Source organism: Globicephala melas, chromosome 1 (genome assembly GCF_963455315.2).
Source record: "Globicephala melas chromosome 1, mGloMel1.2, whole genome shotgun sequence".
Taxonomy (NCBI): Eukaryota; Metazoa; Chordata; class Mammalia; order Artiodactyla; family Delphinidae; genus Globicephala; species Globicephala melas.
Genome location: NC_083314.1, coordinates 70,903,239 through 70,926,361, shown reverse-complemented (window position 1 = coordinate 70,926,361; position 23,123 = coordinate 70,903,239). Strand labels below are relative to the sequence as shown.

Below are 23,123 nucleotides of genomic sequence, written 5' to 3'. Positions count from 1 at the left end.
TTGCTGGCTGGTTCAATTTCTCCTGAGAATTAAACTAAGGTAAAAGAAAATTAGTCACCTGGAAACACCTACTCCCCCTGGATATGAGAGAGGCCCTAAGTGTCTAGCTTCTCCTTTTATAGATTTTCCAGCTATCCCCTATTTTCAAAATCATTCCTGATCCACATCTTGTGTTGTACCTAATTCCTCCAATTCCTGAACTTTTCTGGGAAATTCCAGGAAAATTGTTTTGCTTTTCAATACCATTCCCCTCATTAGGGAAATAAAGTCGATTCCCTATGACTCAATTTTCTATAACAGCATGACCAAGATTTGTGGTCACCCCAACATTGCTTCATAGATATTAAATAAAATATTATTGTTAAATGGTTGAATACTAAAGAGACAGCTTTATAGCCCTGTTTATCTTAATCAGACTTGTCAAAGGTCTATTTCATTGGTCTTTTCACAGAATTAACTTTTGATTCTTTGATCAAGTGTTTTGTTTGCTTTTTATTTTGTACATTGAAATCTCTTCCATATTTGTAATGATTTTTACTCTTGAATAATATCTCCTTTCTTATTTCTAATTTTACATTTTTTAATACCAAAGAATATGTATAAAGCCATCTATGATATTTGCTCCACTAGTCTCTTGTTTATTGTATTCCTGTGTCCACTGGAATTAAATATTCCTTAATTTCTTTTTTATTTTTGTTGAAAAACACAATTTCATCAGAGTATTTAAATTATACACGTATTTATATCAATGAGATTACTTAAGACTTAACTATTAGTCAAATAAACTCTTCAATTTATTATTTCCACATATCCAATGAAAATCTCTGTCTTTTAATTATGCATGCTTTTGGTATCAAGTCTAAGAACTCTTTGCTTAGTATTAGATCCCAAAGACATTTCTCCTGTATTTTTGTAAAATTTTATTGTTTTACATTTTATATTTAAGTCCATCATCCATTTTGAGTTCATTTTTTTATGAGGTGTGAGACTTAAATTGAGGCTCTTTTTTTTTTGCTATGAATTACCAACTACTCAAGCAACTGCCTATTTAAAAAGGCTTTCCCCATTGAATTACTTTTGCACCTTTGTCAAAAGTCTGTTGGGCATATTTGTGTGGGTCTATGTTCTGTTCCATTAGTTTATATGTCTGTTCCTCTGCCAATCAATTCTTGATTACTGTAGATTTATTTCTCTCACTTTATTCTTTTTCAACATTATTTTGAACTATTCTTGTCCCTTTGTCTTTCCATGTACATTTTAGAATAATATTGTCTATAACTACAAAATTATCTTGTTAGGATTTTGACAGGAATTGTGTTAAACTAATATATTAGTTTGGGGAGGAATGGCCTCTTTACTATGTTAAATTTTCTTATCCATAAAACATGGTATGTCTCTCCATTTATTTATATTAAAATTTTTTTCATCAGTAGTATGTAGTTTTCATCATACAAATCCTGTACATGTTTTGTTAGATTTACACCTGTTATTTCTTTTCAGTGATTATAAATGGTATTGCATTTAAAATTCCAGAGTCCACATGTTCATTGCTAAATATATAGAAATACAATTAAATTTTTACTCTTTACCTGTGTTTTGCAAACTTGATATATATTCACTTATTAGTTCTAGGAGTTTTTTATGAATTCTTCAGATTTTCTACATAGACAATCATCATGTACAAGTAGGGATATTTTTATTTCTCTCTTCCCAATCTGAAAGCCTTTTTATTTTATTTTCTTACTTTATTAAACTGGCTAGAACTTTTAGCATTATGCTGAGTAAGAGTGGTGAGAGCAGACATCTTTGACTTGTTTCCTATCTTAGCGGGAAATCAAGCAGTGTTTCACTGTTAAGTATGATATTAGCTGTAAGCCTGTTATAGATGCTCTTTGTCAAGATGAGGAAGTTCTTTTCTATTCCTCTTTTTTTTTTTCCTGAGACCTTTTATCTCAATGGGTGTTGATTTCATCAAGTGCTTTTTTTTTGCATTAATTGATGATCATCTGGGACTTCTTGGTGGTCCAGTGGTAAAGAATCACCTTCCAATGAAGGGGACATGGGTTCAATCCTGGTCGGGGAACTAAGATCCCACATGCCAAGGGGCAACTAAGCCCGTGCACCACAACTACTGAGCTTGCACGCTTCAGTGAGAGAGCCTGTGTGCTGCAAACTATGGAGCCCATGTGCCCTGGAGCCTACATGCCACAACTAGAGAGAAGCCTGCGCCACAACAAAAGATCCGGCATGCCTCAACGAAGACCCCACGTGCAGCAACTAAGACCCGATGCAGCCAAAAGAATAAAGAAAATAAATAAATAGAATTTAAAAAATTAATAATCATCTGATTTTTCTTCTTTGGCCTGTTAATATAGTGAATTACACTGAAAAATTTTTTAAATATTTAAGCATCCTTACACCCCAGGAATAAATCCCACTTTGTCATGGTGTGTAATTCTTTTTTATATGTTGCTAAATCTATTTGCTAATATTTTGTTAAGAATTTTTGTATTTATATTCATGAGAGTTATTAGTCTGTAATTTTCTTTTTATATGTGTGTTAAACCTGTATTTGTTTCGGGCCAAGGATATGGTCTATCTTGGTACATGTTCCATGGGCACTTAGAAATAGTGTGTATTCTTTGTCTGGCTTTGGTATCAGGTAACTTCTTAAACTGAATTGGGATGTGTTCCCTCATCTTCTATATTCTGGAAGGGACTGTAAAAAATTGGTGTTAATTCTTCTTTAAATGTTTGGCAGAATTCTCCAGTGAAACCATCTGGGCCTGGAGATTTCTTTTGGGGGAATTTTAAAGTTACAAATTCAATTTCCTTTATAATTATAGAGCTATTCAATTATCTATTTCATTTTGGGTGAATTGTGGTAGCTTGTACATTGCAAGGAATTGTTCCATTTTATCTAAGTTGTCAAATTTATGTTTATAAAATTATTTGTAGTATTTAAAAATTTTCCTTCTGATATATGCAAGTTCTGTAGTGATAGCCTCTGTTTCACCCAGGTATTGGTAATTTGTGTCTTCTTTCCTTTTTTTTTTTTTTGGTCAGTCTTGTTAGATGTTTGTCCATTTCTTTTTAATCTTTTCAATAAACATCAACTTTCTGTATTTATTTGTTTCACTGATTTTCTCTATCTTTTCTCTATGTTCATTGTTTTCTGCTCTTCTCATTATTTCATTTCTTCTGTTTACTTTGGACTTATTTTGCTCTTCTTTCTCTAGGTTTTGAGGTGGGAGTTTAGATGATTGATTTGAGATTTTTCTTTTTTTTTTTTAGATTTTTCTATTTTTTTAATGTAGTGGTTCATGCTCTAAATTTCCCTCTCAGCAGTACTTTAACTGTGTCTTACAAATTTTGATATGTTGTATTTTCATTTTCATTCAGTTCAGTGTATTTTTTAATTTCCTTTGAGACTCCTCTTTGACCCATGTATTATTTGGAAGTATGTTGTTTACTTTCCAAGTGTTTAGAGATTTTTCTGTTCTTTTTCTGTTTGACTTCATTGTGTCTGGAAACCATGCTCTTTATGATTTCAATTCTTTCAAATTTGTTGAGTTGTTTTTTTGTTTGTTTTTGCCCAGGATGTGATCCAGCTTGGTGTATATTCCATGGACACGTGAAAAGAAATGAGTGTTCCACTGTTACCGGGTGAAGTGTTCTACAAATATTAGATCCTGTGGGTTGATGGTGTTGTTGAGTTCTTCCATATCCTTGTTAATTTTCTGTCTAGTTGGTTTATCGATTGTTGAAAGAGAGACATTGAAACCTCCAACTGTAATTGTAGATTTGTCAAGTCCTCCTTCCATTCTATCACTTTTTCTTCACATATTTTACAGCTGTACTATTTGTTACATATTAATGTAGGGTCTTTTTGGTGGATTGATCCTTTTTCATTATATAATGTCCCTCTCTGTCTCTGGTAATATCTTCTGCTCTGAAGTTTACTTTATCTGATGTTTTTGTGGGTAAGGTGGGGCCACATTTTCCCCTGCGATATTGCTGGAGTGGAGCATTCATTGTCTGAATGTTTTTGATAATGCTAAGCTGGTCCTTTCTAGTCATTTGGCTAGAGAGAACATACTTCTGCTGGGGCTTCTTTTTTTGGCTGTGCCATTGGTATTTCTGGGTCTCTGGTTTTCAACTCCAAATTTGAGATATAAAGCAAGGAGAAAACCCAGGTAACATAGCACTGTGTCATTCTTCAGGTCCTAAAGTCTCTAGCTGTTCTACTTTTTTCTCCCCAATTTTTAAGAATCTTATTACATTATATGTAATGTCTAGGACTTTTATTTGTGCTTAGTAGGAAGAATAGGGAAAAGTGCCTTTTACCCACATTCCCAGAAGATGTCTGAAGCGTTATATTTTTTATATGCATACTTAAACTTATATTTTCTATCAATATATAAAGTTAATCATAGGCTATATTTTCCTCCTGAACTTGTTGTGGGGAAAAACTCCCAACCAAACTCTCCACAGGAAAAGTCTCTAGGTGGAGGAATTATGTGTGATTTTCCCTTTATTTCCTTTTTCTGTGTTTTCTACACTTTCGACAATTGGCATGTATCATTATAAATTATATTTGGAAGCTTGATGTTCTATGTGCCCTATGTTATTATTGTGAAGTAAAACCCTATCCATTTCTACATCACTTCTACCGCAAAATAGAATTTTATAGGCCTTCTTTTTGCTTATAGTGCTAAACAATTAAAACTGCAGGTTCTAATCTGAAAAATGCATCTTCGTAACTAATCAAAGAAGTCTCAGAAAGAGATGTCCCCTCTCTCCTGGATCAACAGAGGGAGCATTATCCTTCTGCCTAATAAAGCTGGCTCAAAGAATCCAATCTGATATATTGTTAAACTGAAGACTTTGATAAGAGTATCAGAAGATCTGAAATGCATAATTCTATTTGGTTATCTTATTTCATAATTTGTTACTTGGGCAATGATGTAATTGACATCTCTGTATTCCTGCACAGAATCAATACTTATAAAATTGCTCTGTCAAAGAAGAGACAGTTATTGACACTTGCACTTTCTCAGTCATGAGTCGGGAGAAAGAAGCCTAAGGTTCTGCTAGATAGTCTCCTTCAACGAAGACATTGAGAGACTTATTTCAATTAATTAACAAATTACATTAATAAGTCCATGTGGAGCTGAAAGCTGAAGGCTGTGGTCTGTGCTGACGGGCCCCAATAAAGCAGCCAAGAGAAGGCAGATAGACCATCATTTTGGGCACCAGCAAGAGCCTGCTTACTTCTGTGTTGTACCTCTTGCCGGCTCAGAATAACTCTGTTTTGCTGAATCAATCTGCAGAGCTATCACAAAGAGAGTAAGGGACTTCCCTGGTGGTGCAGTGGTTAAGAATCCGCCTGCCAGTTCAGAGGACCCGGGTTCAAGCCCTGGTCCGGGAAGACCCCACATGCTGTGGAGCAACTAAGCCTGTGCGCCACAACTACTGAGCCTGCGCTCTAGAGCCAGTGAGCCACAACTACTGAAGCCTGTGTGCCTAGAACCCATGTTCTGCAACAAGAGAAGCCACTTCAATGAGAAGCCTGTGCACCGCAACAAAGAATAGCTCCCGCTCGCCACAACTAGAGAAAGCCCACGCGCAGCAACAAGGACACAACGCAGCCAAAAATAAATAAATAACAAAGAGAGTAAGAAAAAATGCACACAAATATATTGTTTAATCCTCTGTGGTCCAAGAACCTCAAGCAGTTTCACTTTCTCAAGGAGAAAGAGCCCAGGGCACTATCCTCTGAAATACTCTTAATTCATTTATTTGCTGCCAGCAATCAGGTTAAAGGAATAGTTCCGAGCACTATCTTCCAGGAATATGTGAGTTTTCTTTATGAAAATGAGATCCATCTGGCAGCAGGGTGAGTTTCCTCATACTTCTGGTCTCCTGGAGGTAAGGAGTTGGCTTTATTTGGGAACAGGGAACTGCTTCCTGGAAGAGAAACAATAGCGTGAGAGGTCTCGTGCATCGGGGAGCTCAGAGCACCTTTGTACATGCTTTCTGAATGTGTGTTCTAGAACTCTAATTGTGGACTTCCCTGGTTGTGCGGCGGTTAAGAATCCACCTCCCAATGCAGGAGACACGGGTTTGATTCCTTGTCCAGGAAGATCCCACGTGCCATGGAGCAACAAAGCCCATGCACCACAACGACTGAGCCTGTGCTCTAGAGCCCACGAGCCACAACTACTGAGCCCACGTGCCACAACTACTGAAGCTCGCATGCCTAGAGCCCGTGCTCCTCAACAAGAGAAGCCACCGCAATGAGAAGCCTGCCTACTGCAACGAAGAGTAGCCCCTTCTCACCGCAACTACAGAAAGCCCGTGTGCAGCAATGAAGACCCAACGCAGCCAAAAATAAATAAATAAATGATAAAAAAAAAAACCCCTCTAATTGTAGGTGAAACACGCATCCAAAGAGGGGTATGTCAATTCATATCTGGCATGTCTGGAGATGTCCAGCTTCTACCTGAGCAACCTGAAACTGGACCTGAGTGTATTCTTTCTTTTTTCCTTCCCCTTCCTCCCTTTTTCCCCCCTCCCTCTCTCTCTCATTTCTCCCCTCCTTTCCTTTGTTCCTTCTTTCTCTTGGAAGAAATATAAAAACAAGCTAAGTCAAGACGTGAGGAGTAACTTAGTGTACTGCAATACCTTTTCATATCTTAGGAATAAGACGGGTGGCACTATTATAGATCCTATAGCTTTGCAAACATCCAAGCACTCAGTAGCTACAGTGTTGCTATAGACAGTAAAAGGACAATAAAACTTTATGCCAATAAATTTGATAACTTAGACAAAATGGACAAATTCCTGGATGTACAAAAACTATCCAAGTTTATTCAAGGAGAAATAGATAACCTCAATAGCCCTATATCTATTAAAGAAATTGAAATTATTATCAAAACTTTCCCACATAAAAACCTCGAGTTTCAGATGGCTTCACTGGTGAATTCTCACAAACATTTAAGGAATAAATAATACTAATTTTACACAAAGTCTTCCAGAAAATAAGAGGAAAGAACACTTCTCAAGTCAGACATCCAGGCAAAGACATTATAAGAAAAGAAACCTAGAGACCAGTGTTTCTCATGATCATAGATGCAAAAAAGGTTAAACCAAATTTTAGCAAGCCCAACAGTATAAAAAAGGACAGGCTATCTTGACCAATGCAAGGTTGGTTTTATATTTGAAAAGCAGTTAATGTAATTCACTATATTAATAGAGCAAAAAAAATCATCATTTCAATAGATGCAGAAAAAGCATTTGATAGAATTCAACACCCATTAATTGTTTTTTAAAAATAATAAGTGGGGGGCTTCCCTGGTGGCGCAGTGGTTGAGAGTCAGCCTGCCGATACAGGGGACACGGGTTCGTGCTCCGGATCGGGAAGATCCCACATGCCGCGGAGCGGCTGGGCCCGTGAGCCATGGCCGCTGAGCCTGCGTGTCCGGAGCCTGTGCTCCGCAACGGGAGAGGCCACAACAGTGAGAGGCCCGCGTACCGCAAATAATAATAATAATAATAAATTTAAAAAATAAAAATAATAAGTGGGAACAGAAGGAAACTTCCTTAACCCGATAAAGGGCATATATAAAAAACTTACATCTATCGTCATTAATAGTGAAAGACTGCATCCTTTCTCCCCAAGATCAGAAACAAGGTGAAGATGTCTGCTCTTACTACTCTGATTCAGCATAGTCCTGGAAGTTCTAGCTAGTGAAATAAGGCAATAAAAGAAAAAATTTAAATGCACAGGTGGAAAGGAAGAAATAAAATTTTCCATATTTGAAAATGACCCAATGATCTATGTAGAAAATCCCAAAGGATCTATATTTTAAAACTCCTATAACTAATGAGTGAGTTCGGCAAGGTTACAAAGTCAATATACAAAACCATTTAGTATTTCTATATAACAACAATGAACAATCAGAAATTTATTTTTTGAAGTACCATTTACAATAGCATGAAGAATATGCCATATTTAGGGACACATTTGACAAAAGATGTGCAAGATATATATATATACTAAAAACTGCTAAGAGAAATTTAGGAAGACTTAAATGGGGAGCATGCTGTGTTCATGGATCAGAAGACTTGGAATTGTTAAGATGTCAATTCTCTCCAAGTTGATCTATGGAATCAAAGTCCCAGCAGGCTTTTTTTAAGGAATAAATTTATTTATTTTTGGTTACGTTGGGTCTTCGTTGCTGCACGCGGGCTTTCTGTAGTTGCCGCGAGCAGGGGCTACTCTTCATTGCGGTGGCTTCTCTTGTTGCAGAGCATGGGCTCTGGGTGCGTGGGCTTCAGTAGTTGTGGCTCGTGGGCCCAGTAGTTGTGGCTCATGGGCTTAGTTGCTCTGCGGCATGTGGGATTCCTGGACCAGGGCTCGAACCCGCGTTTCCTGAGTTGGCAGGCGGATTCTTAACCACTGCACCACCAGGGAAGTCCCCCCCTTTTTTTTTAAGTTGACATGCTGTTTTTAAATTTTATATGGAAGTGCAACAATGTTTGTATGGAAATGCAAAATTTATATGCAATAGCTTTTGAAAGTTTGAAAAAAAGAACAAAGTTAAAGAGAGTGCAGACGTAGGATCACAAACATTCGGCCGATTTATTTTTGATAAAGATGCCAAGGCAATTCAATGAGGAAAGTATAATCTTTTCAACAATGGTGCTGGAACAATTGATAGCCATACGTAAAAATTAAACCTCAACCCTCATTTCACACTATAAATAAAAAATTTACTTAAAATGGATCCTATATTTAAATGTAAGCACTAAGCCTATAAAACTAGAAGAAAACAGCAAAAAATCTTAATGACCTTAGGTTTGGCAGAGATTTATTAAATATGATTTAAAAACTATATATAAAAGAAAAAATTATTCTGTAAAAGAGAAACTGATAAATTGGACTTTATAAAAATTTTAAATGTCTGCTTTTCAAAAGACAAGGAGTGGTGATCATTTGGTAGCACATAGAAATATCAACTCACTGTGTTGTGCACCTGGAACTAACATAGTGTTGTAGGTCAATTATACTTCAATAATAAATTTTAAGAAAAGAAAAAGAAAAGAAATACTGGACCTCACACACACAAACCCCACAAACACACATACACAAATTATTTGGATGATACCCCTCCAAAAAGAAAGACAATGATAAAATAAAATGACAAGTCAGATTGGGAGAAAATATTTCTAAAACTTTTTGCCTGATGAAGGACATATATCTAGAATAAAAAAAGCCCAAACTGTTACAACTCAATAATAAGAAAACAAACAACCCAACTTTAAAACATGGGCAAAAGATTTGAATGAATGCTTCATTAAAGAATATATACAGTTAGACAGGGAAAAAAAAGAGAATATATACAGTTAGTAAATAAATACATGAAAAGATGCTCTGCATCATTAGTACATGGATGTTTATATCAGCTTTATTAATAATTGCCAATCCTTGGGAGCAACCAAGATGTCCTTCAGTAGGTGAATGGAAAAATAAACTGTGGTATATCTAGACAGTGGAATCTTTTTTTCTAAGCTTTATTTATTAAAATTAATTTTTTAATTTATTTTTGGCTGTGTCCGGTCTTAGTTGTGGCACGTGGAAGGGAGGCATGCAGGATCTTTCATTGAGGCGCGTGGGCTCTTCATTGTGGCGCGTGGGTTTCTCTCTAGTTGTGTCGTGCGGGTTTTCTCTTCTCTGGTTGTGGCGTGCAGGCTCCAGAGCGGGTGGGCTCTGTAGTTTGCTGCACACAGGCTCTAGTTGAGGGGAGTGAGCTCAGTGGTTGTGGCACGCGGGCTTAATTTCCCTGCAGCATGCGGGGTCTTAGTTCCCTGACCAGGGATCGGACCTGTGTCCCCTGCATTGTAAGGCGGATTCTTTACAACTGGACCACCAGGGAAGTCCCTGGAATCTTATTTCGGGCTAAAAAGAAATCAGCTATCAAGCCATGAAAAGAAATGGAGGAAACAAGTGCATATTGCTAAGTGAAAGAAGTCAATCTGAAAGGGCTACACAGTGTATGATTTCAACTATATGGCATTCTGGAAGAGGCAAAACTATGGAGATAGTAAAAAGATTAGTGGTTTCCAGGGGTTGGGGAAGTAGATGGATGAATAGGCAGAGCACAGAGGATTTGTAGGGCGGTGAAAATACTCTATATGAAACTATAATTATGGATACATTTGTCTAAACCCATAGAACGTACAAGCCCAAGAATGCACCCTAATGTAAACTGTGGACTTTGGGTGATTATGATGTACTAGGTTTATCAGTTTTAACAAAGGTACCAATTCTGGTGGGAGCTGGCAATAAAGAGGGAGGCTGTGCATGTGTGCGGGCAGGAGGGATGTGGGACTCTCTGTACCCTCCCCTCAGTTTTGGGGTGAATCTAAAACTACTCTTAAAAAACAGTTTTCAAACATGAAACACACACACACATGCACACACACACATGCACACACACATCTGACCTAAAGTGTGCCAGAAAAGGAATTAAGAACTTTTTGTCCCCACCAAAAGGCTAATAAAGAAATTCACAGAAAAGAGAGAAGAAAGTAAGGTTCAGAACAATAAATACAATATTATTCAATTTACTAAAGTTTATAGTGCAAAATTATATTTATTACAACTGTAAAATAAAGGGAATGATATTTTGCTGTACACCAGAAAATGAACATAACATTGTAAATCAACTATACTTCAATTTTAAAAATAAATAAAATTTAAAAAGCAAAAATAAATAAAATAAAGGGAGTGGTAAATGCAAGATCAGGATTGTGGTTGATTGTCACAGGGAAGGAAGAGGATGAAATCAGAAGAGACCCACACAGTACTTCAAGGATAATGGTAATACTCTATTTCCTCAACTGGGCGAGGGTGCAAAAGTCTGCCTTGCATCATTATTCTTTATACCTTCACATCTTTTATAAATATCTTTTATCTACCCAATTAAAAATAAAGAAAAAATAGGGCTTCCCTGGTGGCGCAATGGTTGAGAGTCTGCCTGCCGATGCAGGGGACACGGGTTCGTGCCCCAGTCTGGGAAGATCCCACATGCCGCAGAGCGGCTGGGCTCATGAGCCATGGCCGCTGAGCCTGCATGTCTGGAGCCTGTGCTCCGCAACGGGAGAGGCCACAACAGTGAGGCCAGTGTACCGCAAAAAAAATAAAAAATTAAAAAAAATAAAAATAAAGAAAAAATAAACATCAGCCCACTTGTGACAAGCCAGGAGCAGTTGGGGATGATATCAAAGGTCTAATTGGTATTGGGATGGGATGAGGACGGGGACTTGCCCCATTGCCCTGTGAAAATTCTGGGGTGATCTTGATGCCAGAACTAACTCAAGAAACTGAGGTTGGACTCCATAAGCATGTAACAGACCCAGTGTTGCTCTTTTCCAAGTGAATCACATCTGTTCTAAATAGCTCATGGATCAAGCTTCAAGTGAGTAAGATTTTCTAGAAGCTTAGGAGAAATTTCAGTGTAAAGAACATGAGAGTTTCATTCCGTATGTTCAGAGACCTTCTTGCTTTCCATTTTGAGAGTAGGATCCTGTGAGAGTTGATGCAGGACGGTACGCAGAGATGAGAGCCTCTATTCAGGTACGACTCAATGGTAGGGACAGTTAAGGAGAAGGGGTGGCATGAGAAGGAAAAGATTTCTGGGGTTAGTTTGCAAGCCCCTTAGAGACCTAATTCTGAGAGTCTATATTTTAGGGAGTGCTGGGAGTGGAGGTCCATCTAAACACATTTCATTTTCTTCATTTTCATTAGGTCTGGCCCAGACTTCTCTTCCTCTTCTGAGGCTGCTGGTTCTTTCACATCACATCACATCACCTGCAAGGCTTACTGCCTCACTGCCTCCCCTCACACCCATATTCAACCCCTACTCTCACCAGATTCCCCGGGGCCACCTGCAAAAAAACATTTGTCTCTCAGATAATGGAAAATTTTTCTAAATTCTTATTTTAGATCGAGAAGTATCCACTCTCTGATGCCTCCGTTGCTAATATGTCTGTTCTGACGTGTGGTTTTTGCACGGTTGAAGGGTCACGCTGGCCCTCCTTCTGCCTTCAGGCAGGACTGCCTTCCCCCATTTATGATGGCTCATTTCATCCCCAAGTAACCATCTGAGGGCCTGGTGGGTATTATGATGGGGAGGGGAGAGGAGTGTGGTTCCTGTGAAAAAAGGCATGGGCCCTGCCGTTGAGGAGACCTCAGTCAAACAGCAAACGTTCGGAAGCAGGGACAATGATTCCCATAAGGCACCCTGGAACTGAAGAGAGATGCTGTGGCCTCCATATTGCCCCTATTCCTGACCCTCCTCAGGTTTCTCAAGCTATCGGATGCCTTCTGTCTCTAATTTCTTCAGGATCAGTGGTTTGTACTTTGGTCATGCGCCTGAGGCCTGGGCTTACTGCTAGGTCCTCTGGAAATCGACTTTCTTTTTCCCTCTGCTCTTTCCCAGGGGACTCTCTCTGCCTTGTACTCAGATTTCCACTGAGACTGAATAGCCTTAGTCATACTGTAGAAACAGAGAGTTGAGGTATGAGTCTAGAAAAATTTATGTACAAATTTGTGTGGGCTTTGGATGGTAGGATTATACCAGGGGACTAATCTGATATCTAATTTGGTGCCATTACCAATCTTCCTCCCCGTTCTGTCCTGCTGTAGTCTGGTTACTAGAAACATGTAAGGCTTGGAGCAGGACAGGGCAGGACACTTGAATTCTCACCATTGCTCTCCCTGTGACTTTCTGGGTAGCCTTCAAGCAATTTCCTGCCTCCTGTCCCCAGTTATTTCATCAGTGAAATGGATGATTGTTGTACTGACCTTTTCCAGAGTTTGTGAAGGCTGGTGGGATATCAGACAATTGTGTGCTTTGGAAGGTCTCTGAACTCTATGGGGGAATCTTTGAACAATTGAGAGGGCTATCATTTCATCCACAACCCTAAGGGTGCTATTGATGCTGGAACCCACCTGGTTAATCTGAAGGATGAAAGCTGATTGCAAAGTTGAAAATAGGCCCCAGGGACTTCCCTGGTGGTCCAGTGGTTAAGAATCCACCTTCTAATGCAGGGGATGCAGGGTCTGTTCCCTGGTTGGGGAACTAAGATCCCCCATGCCTCGGGGCAACTAAGCCCGTGCGTCGCAACTACCGAGCCCAGCCCACGCACTCTGGAGACTGCGCACTACAACTAGAGAGAAGCCTGCGCGCCACAACTAAGACCTGACACAGCCAAAAATAAATAAATAAATAAACAAATAAATAAATAAAATTTTAAAATAGGTCCCATATGAAAGGAGATCAGACAGTTAGATTTACTTCCTCTTTTCTAATTTGAGAGGTATCGTGTTGAAGAAAATCAGTGTGTTAGAAGCTGCAGGGGACCTAAACACAGTCACCATGAAGCTGGGCTGTGTCCTCATGGCTGGGGTCTTCTACTTTTCTCCTGCTATGCTCTGGGCAGCCCAGATGCTACTGGGTAAGTAAAATCTTTGAATGTGTGGAAATGGAGATATTCCTGACTTTGGGGAAAAGACCCAGGAAAGAAGCAGGGACTAACTTCAGCCCTCCAAAGAAGTCGTGTTCAGGTGGGATAAGAAGGATAGTATAAGCAAGTTTGGTGTGCAGGACTGAATGGCTCTTTCTGAATATAAAAATCTTCAAAGTTTTTCCATCCTAAAAGTCCCCTTGACTATGATGTCTTCTTTAGCTACCATCTCAGTTCTTTTCTTCCTTTTCTCAGATAAATTTCTTGAAAGAGTAGTCTGAACTTGCTTTCTCCACTTCCCCACTTTTCACTCACTCCTCAATGCTTACAGTCTGGCTTCCACTGGAAACTTCCACTGGAAGTTTTGGTCAGGGTGCTATGACCTTTATACTGACACTGCACTTTTTTTTTTGCGGTACGCGGGCCTCTCACTGTTGTGGCCTCTCCCGTTGCAGAACACAGGCTCTGGACGCTCAGGCTCAGCGGCCATGGCTCACGGGCCCAGCTGCTCCACGGCATGTGGGATCTTCCCGGGCCGGGGCACGAACCTGTGTCCCCTGCATTGGCAGGTAGACTCTCAACCACTGCGCCACCAGGGAAGCCCAACACTGCACATTTTTAAAATCTTATCCTGCTGGGCTTCTCTGTATTGGGCACTGTTGATCAGTTATTCTTCCTCGGCAATCTCTACTCCCCTGGCTTCTCCCTGTACTCCATGTATCTCGCTTGGTCCCTTTGGTGGCTTCTCTTTCTCTTTTTTTAAAAAAATTTTTATTTTATTTATTTATTTTAATTAATTAATTAATTAAATTTTTTTTTTTTTTTTGGCTGCATTGGGTCTTCGTTGTTGTGCATGGGCTTTCTCTAGTTGTGGCGAGCGAGGGCTACTCCTCATTCTGGCGCACGGGCTTCTCATTGCGGTGGTTTCTCTTGTTGTGAAGTGTGGGCTCTAGGTGCATGGGCTTCAGTAGTTGTGGCATGCAGGCTCAGTAGTTGTGGCGCACAGGCTTCGTTGCTCCGCGGCATGTGGGATCTTCCCGGACCAGGGCTTGAACACATGTCACCTGAATTGGCAGGCGGATTCTTAACTGCTGCGCCACCAGGGAAGTCCCTCTTTCTCTTAAAGACTGGTGTTTTCTACAGTTGTATCCTTGCCTCCCTACTTTTTAATTTACAGTCTCCTTAGTAAGCTATTTGTCTGTATAATTTTTACCACTACAACTCTATAATTAAGAGGTCTAAGTCATATCTCCAACCCTAATCATGCTTTTGAGTTTCACATTCAAACATCAAGCTTTGCACAAGACATAGCTACCTGTATGTTTCAAGGTATCTCAGCACAATATGACCAGAGCTCTGTCCTCTTGGTCCCTCCCTCTCCTAATTTCATCTTCTTTTTGGCTGTGCCACACTGCTTGCGGGCTTGTGGGATCTCAGTTCCCTGACCAGGGATTGAACTCCAGGCCATGGCAGTGAAAGCCCAGAATCCTAACCACTAGGCCACAAGGGAATTCTCCTAATTTCATCTTTCACTATTTCTGATCTCAGTTAATGGTATCCACCCTGATATCCTGGTCAAAAACTTGGGAGACAACCTAGATTCCTCCTTCTCCTTCATCCTCTACACATGATCAATTATCAAGTTTGGCAATGTCTACCTTCTAAGTTGGTCTTAGAGCCCGTCTCTTCCCTGAAACATAACTAACGGTATCCTAGGACAAGCCCTCATCATTTCTGTCTGGGGCTAGACCAACAGCTTCCTAACTAATCTTCATATCTCAGCCTTGTGTCCTTGAAATACATTCTGCACTCTGCAGCCAGAGTGATTTCTAAAATCCAACTCTGCTAGCCTAAGATACTTATCATGGCATTAAGGGTCCACCGTAACTTGGCATCTTTTAAAACTTTTCAGCTTCTTCTCTCACCCTTTGAGCCTTGCAATTTATTCTCTAATAAATCCCAACTTGCTTATATTCACACACCAGACCCTTACCTATCTCCAAAGTTTTGCTCATACTGCTACCTCTGCCTGAAATGAGCTCTCCCCATTGCTCCCTATTCCTCTCTCACTTACAGACTCTTGGCATCCCTAAAGACTCAGCTTAGGTGGCATCTTTACCGGGAAATCTTCCTTGAACCCTCCTCTCTGCTTTGATGGCTACCTGTGATAATTCTTTCATATTACTTTCTTCCTTGTGCTGAAACAATCTCTTCCCATGCCTGTGCATCCACTGAACTGAGAGTTATTTGTAGGCAGGGACAATGCCTTTTTGTTTGTTTTTTAACTTTCTCTTATTTATCTTTGAATTCTCAGCACCTGCTTTATCCCTGCACAAGAGTTGTTTTATTGAACTCATAGAGACAGGACTGGGTGACTGTATTAAGATACAGCAGTGGTATTGTTGTGAGAACTCTAGACATGGAATCAGATGCTCTGTTTTCAAGCCCCTCTTCTTTTAGTTACCAGCTCTATGCCACTTTGAAAAAGTCACTTTTCATCTTTCTGAATTTGGTTTTCCTATCCATAAAACGAGAATAATAACAACTACTACATAGTTTATTGAGTGAAAGTGCCTGATAGCCCAACAGTATTTTATTTTAGAAAAAGACAGGAGGCTGAGTCTAGTTGAGTGACAATGGAGGAACTGAAAATGGGTAGCAGAGTGGTGAAGGGAGCTGAGAGAGGATCTAAAGAAAGTACTTGGTACTATTTAATGAGAATTAGGAAGTAGAGAGGGGCCTTGCTAAGGGAGGTTACAAGGTCAAAGAAGAGTCCTGGGCCTTTGGAAGTGGAAGGGAACAAAAGCAAGTAGGATAGGAAAGGACAGAGTGAATAACTGAGTACATGTTAATGACCATGGAGTCAGAAGAGGAGGAGAGGCATTATGAGGGACAAGAAGCAGTCGTGGAGATGGGAGAAATTTACCTTGCCTTGGTCAACCATGGAACTAAGAGATAGGTTGAGGAGACATGTAGTGAGAAATCTGTAACTCTATTCAACCCCAAGCAAAGAAAGAATTGTTCCATAGTTACCAGTACAGACTGAGAGTAGAGGTTCAGGTGTAGAGAGAAAGACACAGGATGGACTCTACCGTTGCCAGGGAAAGTTCAAGGGACAGAGGACATTAAGTTAGAGATGGCTGAAAAAGGAAGACCTGAAAGGGGGAGCAAGGAAGAAGATACTAAAAGCTAGTTTGTAGATAACATGTTCAAGGATGAAGAACCAAGTGAATTTGGGGAAATGAAAATTTGGAAGAAAGTCCCCAAGGAAGGTCTGAAGACTAAAGTAGATCATGTCTGAACAATGAAGTAAAAAGAACACTGATTTTGGACTCAGACATACCTGAGTTTCTTGCTCCACTCCCTACTCTCTTTTTAAATTGGGGGTAAACGAATTGACTTTTCTAAACCTGTTTCATTTAAGATTTATAAAATGGGAGTGAAATCACATACCTAGAAATCTTGCAAGATTTGTGTGATAAGGTGTGAACATGGCTGGCAGTGTCTGGTATGTGGTAAACACCCAACAAATGTTAGAATCTGATCATCTCCCTTTCCCTCCTGTCCTGTGTCTGCCGGCTCTGGGGTCCTCGTTGTCTTTGGCCTCTGGCTTCCTGCACTGCAGCTGGATGTCATACTGGTGAGTTCACCATTCTCTCCCCCGCACCCCTTCTTCAAACCACAGTCCGTTCACTGACAGCACCTGGAAGCCAGCGAATCAAGTCAGCTGTATCCCTCCGAGAGATCCATATGGGTCTCTTGGAAAAAATCTTTTGATGTCTTCCTATTCCACTCTAAAAAATATAATTCCCTGAGGAGAGGGAGGAACTCTTGCGGAAAGCAATTTCCTGTCCTCTTTCTCCAATCACAGCATCATTTTCTGGTTCTTCTCGGACCATGCCCTCCTCAGCTGCCGGTTTTGAGGCGCTCCAGTGCGAAGGACCTGTCAGCACCCAGGAGGGCAGCTGCCACACTGAGGATGACTTGACGGACCCAAGGGAAGTCGACTTCCAGGTCAAGGGCTACACTTTCAGTGAACCCTTCCATCTGATTGTGTCCTACGGTGAGGTCCCAGGAAGGACTGACCAGTGCAGGCCAGGTCTTTCTCCCATTTCCCAAAGTTCTCCTTTCAGCCCCACAGCCCACTCAGGAAGGTGCCCCCTGAAACTGGCCAGGGGATGAGATATCATCTGCCCCATCTTCAGCCCAAGAAGCCAGGGTGCCCTCTGTGCTAGGCCCTAGAGAAATTGTTCTATACTCCCAACCAGTGGTGAAAGTTACCTGGCCCCTCAGAGAAAGATTAGAGTGGTCTGTTGTGGGCAGCACTGAGGGAGCTCCCAAGGAAGGCAGTGGGTCACACTCAGCTCTTGCTTTGGACCGCAGACTGGCTGATCCTCCAAAGTCCAGCCTGGCCTATATTTGAGGGAGACCCTCTGGTTCTGCGCTGCCAGGCCTGGCAAGACTGGCCACTGACCCAGGTCACCTTTTACCAAGATGGCTCAGCCCTGGGTCCCCCTGGACCTAACAAGGAATTCTCCATCGCCGTGGCGCGAAAGGCAGACAGCGGGCACTACCACTGCAGTGCTATCTTCAGGAGCCCTGGTCCTGGGAGCCCAGAAACGGCATCTCCTGTGGCTATCACAGTTCAAGGTAAGAGCTAGAGGCCGTGTCATTGTGGCAGAGGCAGGTGGGGAGAGACAGAGGGACCAGAAATGTCTTTCACTGGAGATGGTAAGGTCACTGAAGGGTTAAGGAGTAGGTTGCTGACAAATGTCCAAGTTGGGCTTCAAAAGGGGCAGCATCTTAGCATTGCCTTTTCAAGTCATTTAGCCCAACTCCAAGTTCAGCATGTTTCCTGCTGCTTTGTCCTACAGTTCTATGCTTCCCAATGTTCACTGACTAGGCATCTGGATTACGGTCAGATGTGCCCATCTCTAGATCTTTTCTAGTCCTGTCTATTGAAGAGAGATAGGACTTGAAAGTTTCAAATGGGAACTTCTCTAAGAGAACTCCTTCCCGATTGAAATAGGGGAAGGAAAGTGTGACTGGGGGTCTTTGCCTGTCATGGGTCCACCTGAATGTAGGATGGCTGAGCTCTTCTTCCTCACCTATCTCTCCCCCAGAACTGTTTCGAGCCCCGGTTCTCAGAGCCACACCTTCAGCTGAGCCCCAAGAGGGAAGGCCGGTAACCCTGAGCTGTCAGACAAAGCTGCCCCTGCAGAGGTCAGCTGCCCACCTCCTCTTCTCCTTCTACAAGGACAGCAGGACAGTGCGTAGCAGGGGCCCTTCCTCAGAATTCCAGATCCCTACTGCTTCAGAGGCACACTCTGGGTCCTACTGGTGTGAAGCAGCCACTGAGGACAACCAAGTTTGGAAACAGAGCCCCAAGCTGGAGATCAGGGTGCAGGGTGAGTTAGTGTGTATATGTCTGGTGTGTGTGAAAAGGCAGGGGTAGGGGGGGAATAGGACAATTGGGTTTTTGAGCTAAGGTTCAGTGTAAGCAGGTTAAGAAAGGACACATGGGAGGCAGGAACCATAAGCCAGAGTCCCTAGTGATGGAAGAAAGCACAAATAGGAAACTTCTCCCTCAGACTGTGGCGTATACCTCATCAAACGAAGACCTGAGCCAACTCCACAGCTGCTTCCCCGTAGACTTTACACTCCCTACATGACCTCTGGGCATTTGTAGGAATATAGTATCTACTGTGAGGACGAAGTAGTCTGGAGTTCTTATTCAATTCTGGGAGTCCCCATTAAGAAGGCTGCATTTGACCTGAAATATACCCAGAGGAGGTGTCCAGGGTAGTGAGGGCGCTTGGGTCATGTCAGAAGGAAAATAATGGGAGGAATGGGAGATGCTCATTCTGAAGAGGAGGTGACTCGAGGGGCCAGCAGAGGTGTCCTCAAAACACTGAAGGCTGGCACAAGGGTAAGGAATTACACTAATGGCATATACAATAAGAGGTTGACCTAGGACCAGTTACCACATGCATGTTGCAAGGAATTAGACTGAAAGGGGAAGAACTGGCTAATATCCATAGTCCTCTAATGATGAGGCTTCATTGTGCAAGATTTTCAAGCAGAAGTAACTATGCTTCACATTCAAATTTGGACCAGAGTCCTCAGGATTTTGTTGCCATTGGGCCCCACAGCTATTTTCAGAGAATAAGAAAGACTGACCAGGAATATGAGGGTAGGGCCAGAGTCAGACTTCACTCTTGTCTGTGTCTCCTATCCCATAATCCAGGTCCCTCCAGCTCTGCTGCACCCCCCACCTTGAATCCAGCTCCTCAGAAATCAGCTGCTCCAGAAACTACTTCTACGGAGCCCCCTGGGCCTCTGCCTCCACTGCCCACCCCTTCTTCTAAGGATCTGGGCTCCTCTTCTCCTCTGCACTTCCCAGATCCCCATCTGCATCACCAGATGCGTATTCTCCTCAAACAAATACAGGATATGAGGGTCATCCTTGGTCACCTGGTCATGGAGCTGAGGGACTTGTCCAGCCACCTGAAGCTTCAGGCCACAAAGGATCCTGCCAAATATTAGTAAATAATTCACCTGCCGTGTTGCTCAACTACCCCCAATAAATCCAACTCTTTCTAGTTGTCCTCTTTCTGTTCCATACTTAAGCGTAAGTAGTTTTACAAGCTGCCCAGTGTTTCGCTAGAGTTAACAGGGATAGGTGAGTATAAATAAACGTGTACAAAGTGGTAATTAGAGTTTAGCTATAATTGTATATTCTCCCTGAACATGACAACATATTCCTGCTCTATCTAGACCAGGAGTTGCCTTCTGTTGCCCAGACCAGAATCTGGTGATTGAAAGAGAAGCAATGAGATGATAGATTTAATGCAGCAATCTCAACCAAGGGCAATCCCTCCCCACCCTAGGGGACATTTGGCAATGTCTGGAGAAATTTTTGATTGTTACATTGCAGGGAGGGTGTGCTCCTGGTGTCTAGTGAGTAGAAGCTGGGGATGCTGCTAAACATCCTATAATACACAGAACAGCCTTCCACAACAGAGGATTATCTGGTCCAAAATGTCAATAGTGCTGAGGTTGGGAAACCCCAGCCTAATGGAGGTGTTGGACTCTGGGGTGGACCTTTGCTTCTTCTACTTATTCTCTCCTCCTAGCCTTATTCAGCAAATATTAATGACGTGCTGGTATTTTGTTGGCCTCTGCTACATGCCCAAGTTGATGCTATGTTAAGTATACCCATAAGACAGTGTCTCTGTCTATAGAAAGTTTACAATTTGGGATGGAGGGGCAGTAACACTCCTACCCATTAAACAATTAAAGCAGGGTATATAAAAATTTCCCATAGGATCCTAGTGGACTCAGAAACATGTGATCGAGTAGAACAATGCCAGAGCAGCAATTATTTGTTTTAATCCATCTCTGAAATAGTTTTCTTTAAAAATATACATAAATCTATTTTGGTACCATAGTAATACTTTATTTTCTATGCTTGGACTGCTATTGTATATTCTCAGCCAATGAGAGCGAGCCTGCCAGATTCTACAGGAAGTTTTGGTCAGTGAGTTAGCACACCATTTCATGACCTCAGCCAAAGAGCGTTCTACCACGTTTCTCCTAAATCATGTGGTATGAGGTTATCCAGTGTACTTTTTCTTTGTGCCATTTATTCTGTGTATAGTTTGGACCCACAGTTATTTACAAAATATGTACCTGTGATCGGTCCAGACATGCCACAAAGAAATAAAGGAACAGAATCATGCTGGATGTTAAAATTTGAGTTTTATGGTGGTTCCTAGCTCCCTCTAAAATGCCAGTTTTATGGTGGCTCCTAACACCTTCAAGTGGAAAGATGAGAAAGAAACTGGAAATTGGTAAAAGTCCACAAATATCACTGCAGCGTGAGAGGATCGATTAACAACTGTATGAATGGGAGTTGCAAGAAATGATGACCAGAGATATGTCATTTGGTGGATGACCAAAGTGGAAGCTTAACTGCCAGTGGACTATGTTGGATCTCCAAAGATACTATGTTATAACCATTCTACATGGAATTGATTTCAGCTAATGGTACCATGTTCATGAATGCATCCTGCAAGCTCATGCTAAATAAGGAAGTCATGTCCAGACAATAAAAGCTAACCTAGATCAAGAAAGGAAGAAGTGGGTGCAGCTGACTAAGTGTCTCACTTCTGTACTCGTCATCCATGTGTCTGTGTGGACCTCTATCGTCACACTGCATTTTAATTTTTTGCTATCTTATTTCTGTTCACTAGAGGGTGAACACTTTGAGAGCTCCTTGAGCTCTCTGATCTACATTGACTCATTGGTGTCTAGTTTAATGAGGCATATTTAAACTCTTGTAAATTTTGTTTCATTGAATTGAATTGGGTCAGCATAATAAGGGAAGGCATCCTGAAGAAGATGGGAATTAAGCTGAACCTTAAAGGACGAGTGGTATGTCTGGCATCAGCAAAATCTCCAGATTCTCCCCAGGGGGCCCAGATTTGGTCAGGAGCTTGGAAGCCTCAGGGAGAGAATCTGTTATCATCAGGGATGAGGAAGGCAAGAACATAACTGAAAGAATGAAGAGAGAGAGACAGAGAGGCAGAGAGAGAGAGCTTTTATCTGTCTCTACCTGTCCTGGGGAAGTTGGAGAGGGGGTGGGAAAGAGGAATTGTTATACTAGATTGGGTTTATGACCTGTGCAGTTTAGGATTCTGTAACCCACAGAGGTCCTAATGCAGCTACACTGGATGTTATCTCTGAAATAAACATTAGATACAAAGCACATCTATTATCTTGTAAAGGCGAATACTTGCATACCCTATAACCCAGAATTCCATGCCCGGATATATATGCCGAGTACATGTACACCAGAAGACAAATACAATAATGTTCATAATAGCACTATTTGTAAAATCAAAACTTTGGAGTCAATTCAGTTGTCCAATGAAAAAATGGATAAGTTGTGCTAGCTTCACAGAACAGAATACTATACAACAGTAGAATAAATGAACCCTAGCTACAATGCAGCAACATAAAAGAATATCAGGAATATTAACATTCAGTGCAAAAAGCAAGTCCCAGAAGATACCATATGGTGTGATGCCCTTTATACAAAGGAATATATTGCTTAACCATTCACTCATACATACGATAAACCTTTTTAAAAAGGCACAAAAATGGAAACACCAAGGTCAGGATAGTAGTTACCTCTGAGGGGCTAATGGGAGAAACCATCGGGGAGGAGCACACAGGTAGATATAATTATTAATTTTTTTAATTTTAAAAATGTATTTCATTTATTTATTTTTGGCTGCATTGTGTTTTCGTTGCTGCGCGCGGGCTTTTTAAGTTGCGGCGAGCAGGAGGCTACTCTTCATTGCAGTGCACGGGCTTCTCTTGTTGTGGAGCATGGGCTTTAGGCGTGTGGGCTGCAGTAGTTGTGGTATGTGGGCTCTAGAGTGCAGGCTCAGAGCGTAGTTATGGCTCACGGGCTTAGTTGCTCTGTGGCATGTGAGATCTTCCCGGACCAGGGCTCGAACCCGTGTTCCCTGCATTGTCAGGCCGATTCTTAACCACTGCCCCACCATGGAAGCCCTAAA

At 41.4% G+C, this 23,123-nt stretch overlaps 1 protein-coding gene across 2 annotated transcripts; it reads left to right on the top strand.

Moving 5' to 3' along the window:
- The first annotated feature begins 13,303 nt into the window (after nucleotides 1-13,303).
- On the top strand, nucleotides 13,304-21,530 carry FCRLA (Fc receptor like A). 2 transcript variants are annotated; one of them, XM_030847453.2, is made up of 6 exons: nucleotides 13,304-13,527; nucleotides 17,162-17,176; nucleotides 17,447-17,599; nucleotides 17,920-18,186; nucleotides 18,660-18,944; nucleotides 19,784-21,530. In XM_030847453.2, exons 1-6 carry the CDS (start codon nucleotides 13,449-13,451, stop codon nucleotides 20,080-20,082), a joined length of 1,098 nt encoding a protein of 365 aa, XP_030703313.2. In that variant the 5' UTR covers nucleotides 13,304-13,448; the 3' UTR covers nucleotides 20,083-21,530. The 2 variants fall into 2 exon arrangements, with proteins under 2 accessions (XP_030703313.2, XP_030703312.2); XM_030847452.2 differs by having other exon boundaries at nucleotides 17,408-17,599.
- Nucleotides 21,531-23,123: the final 1,593 nt, after the last annotated feature.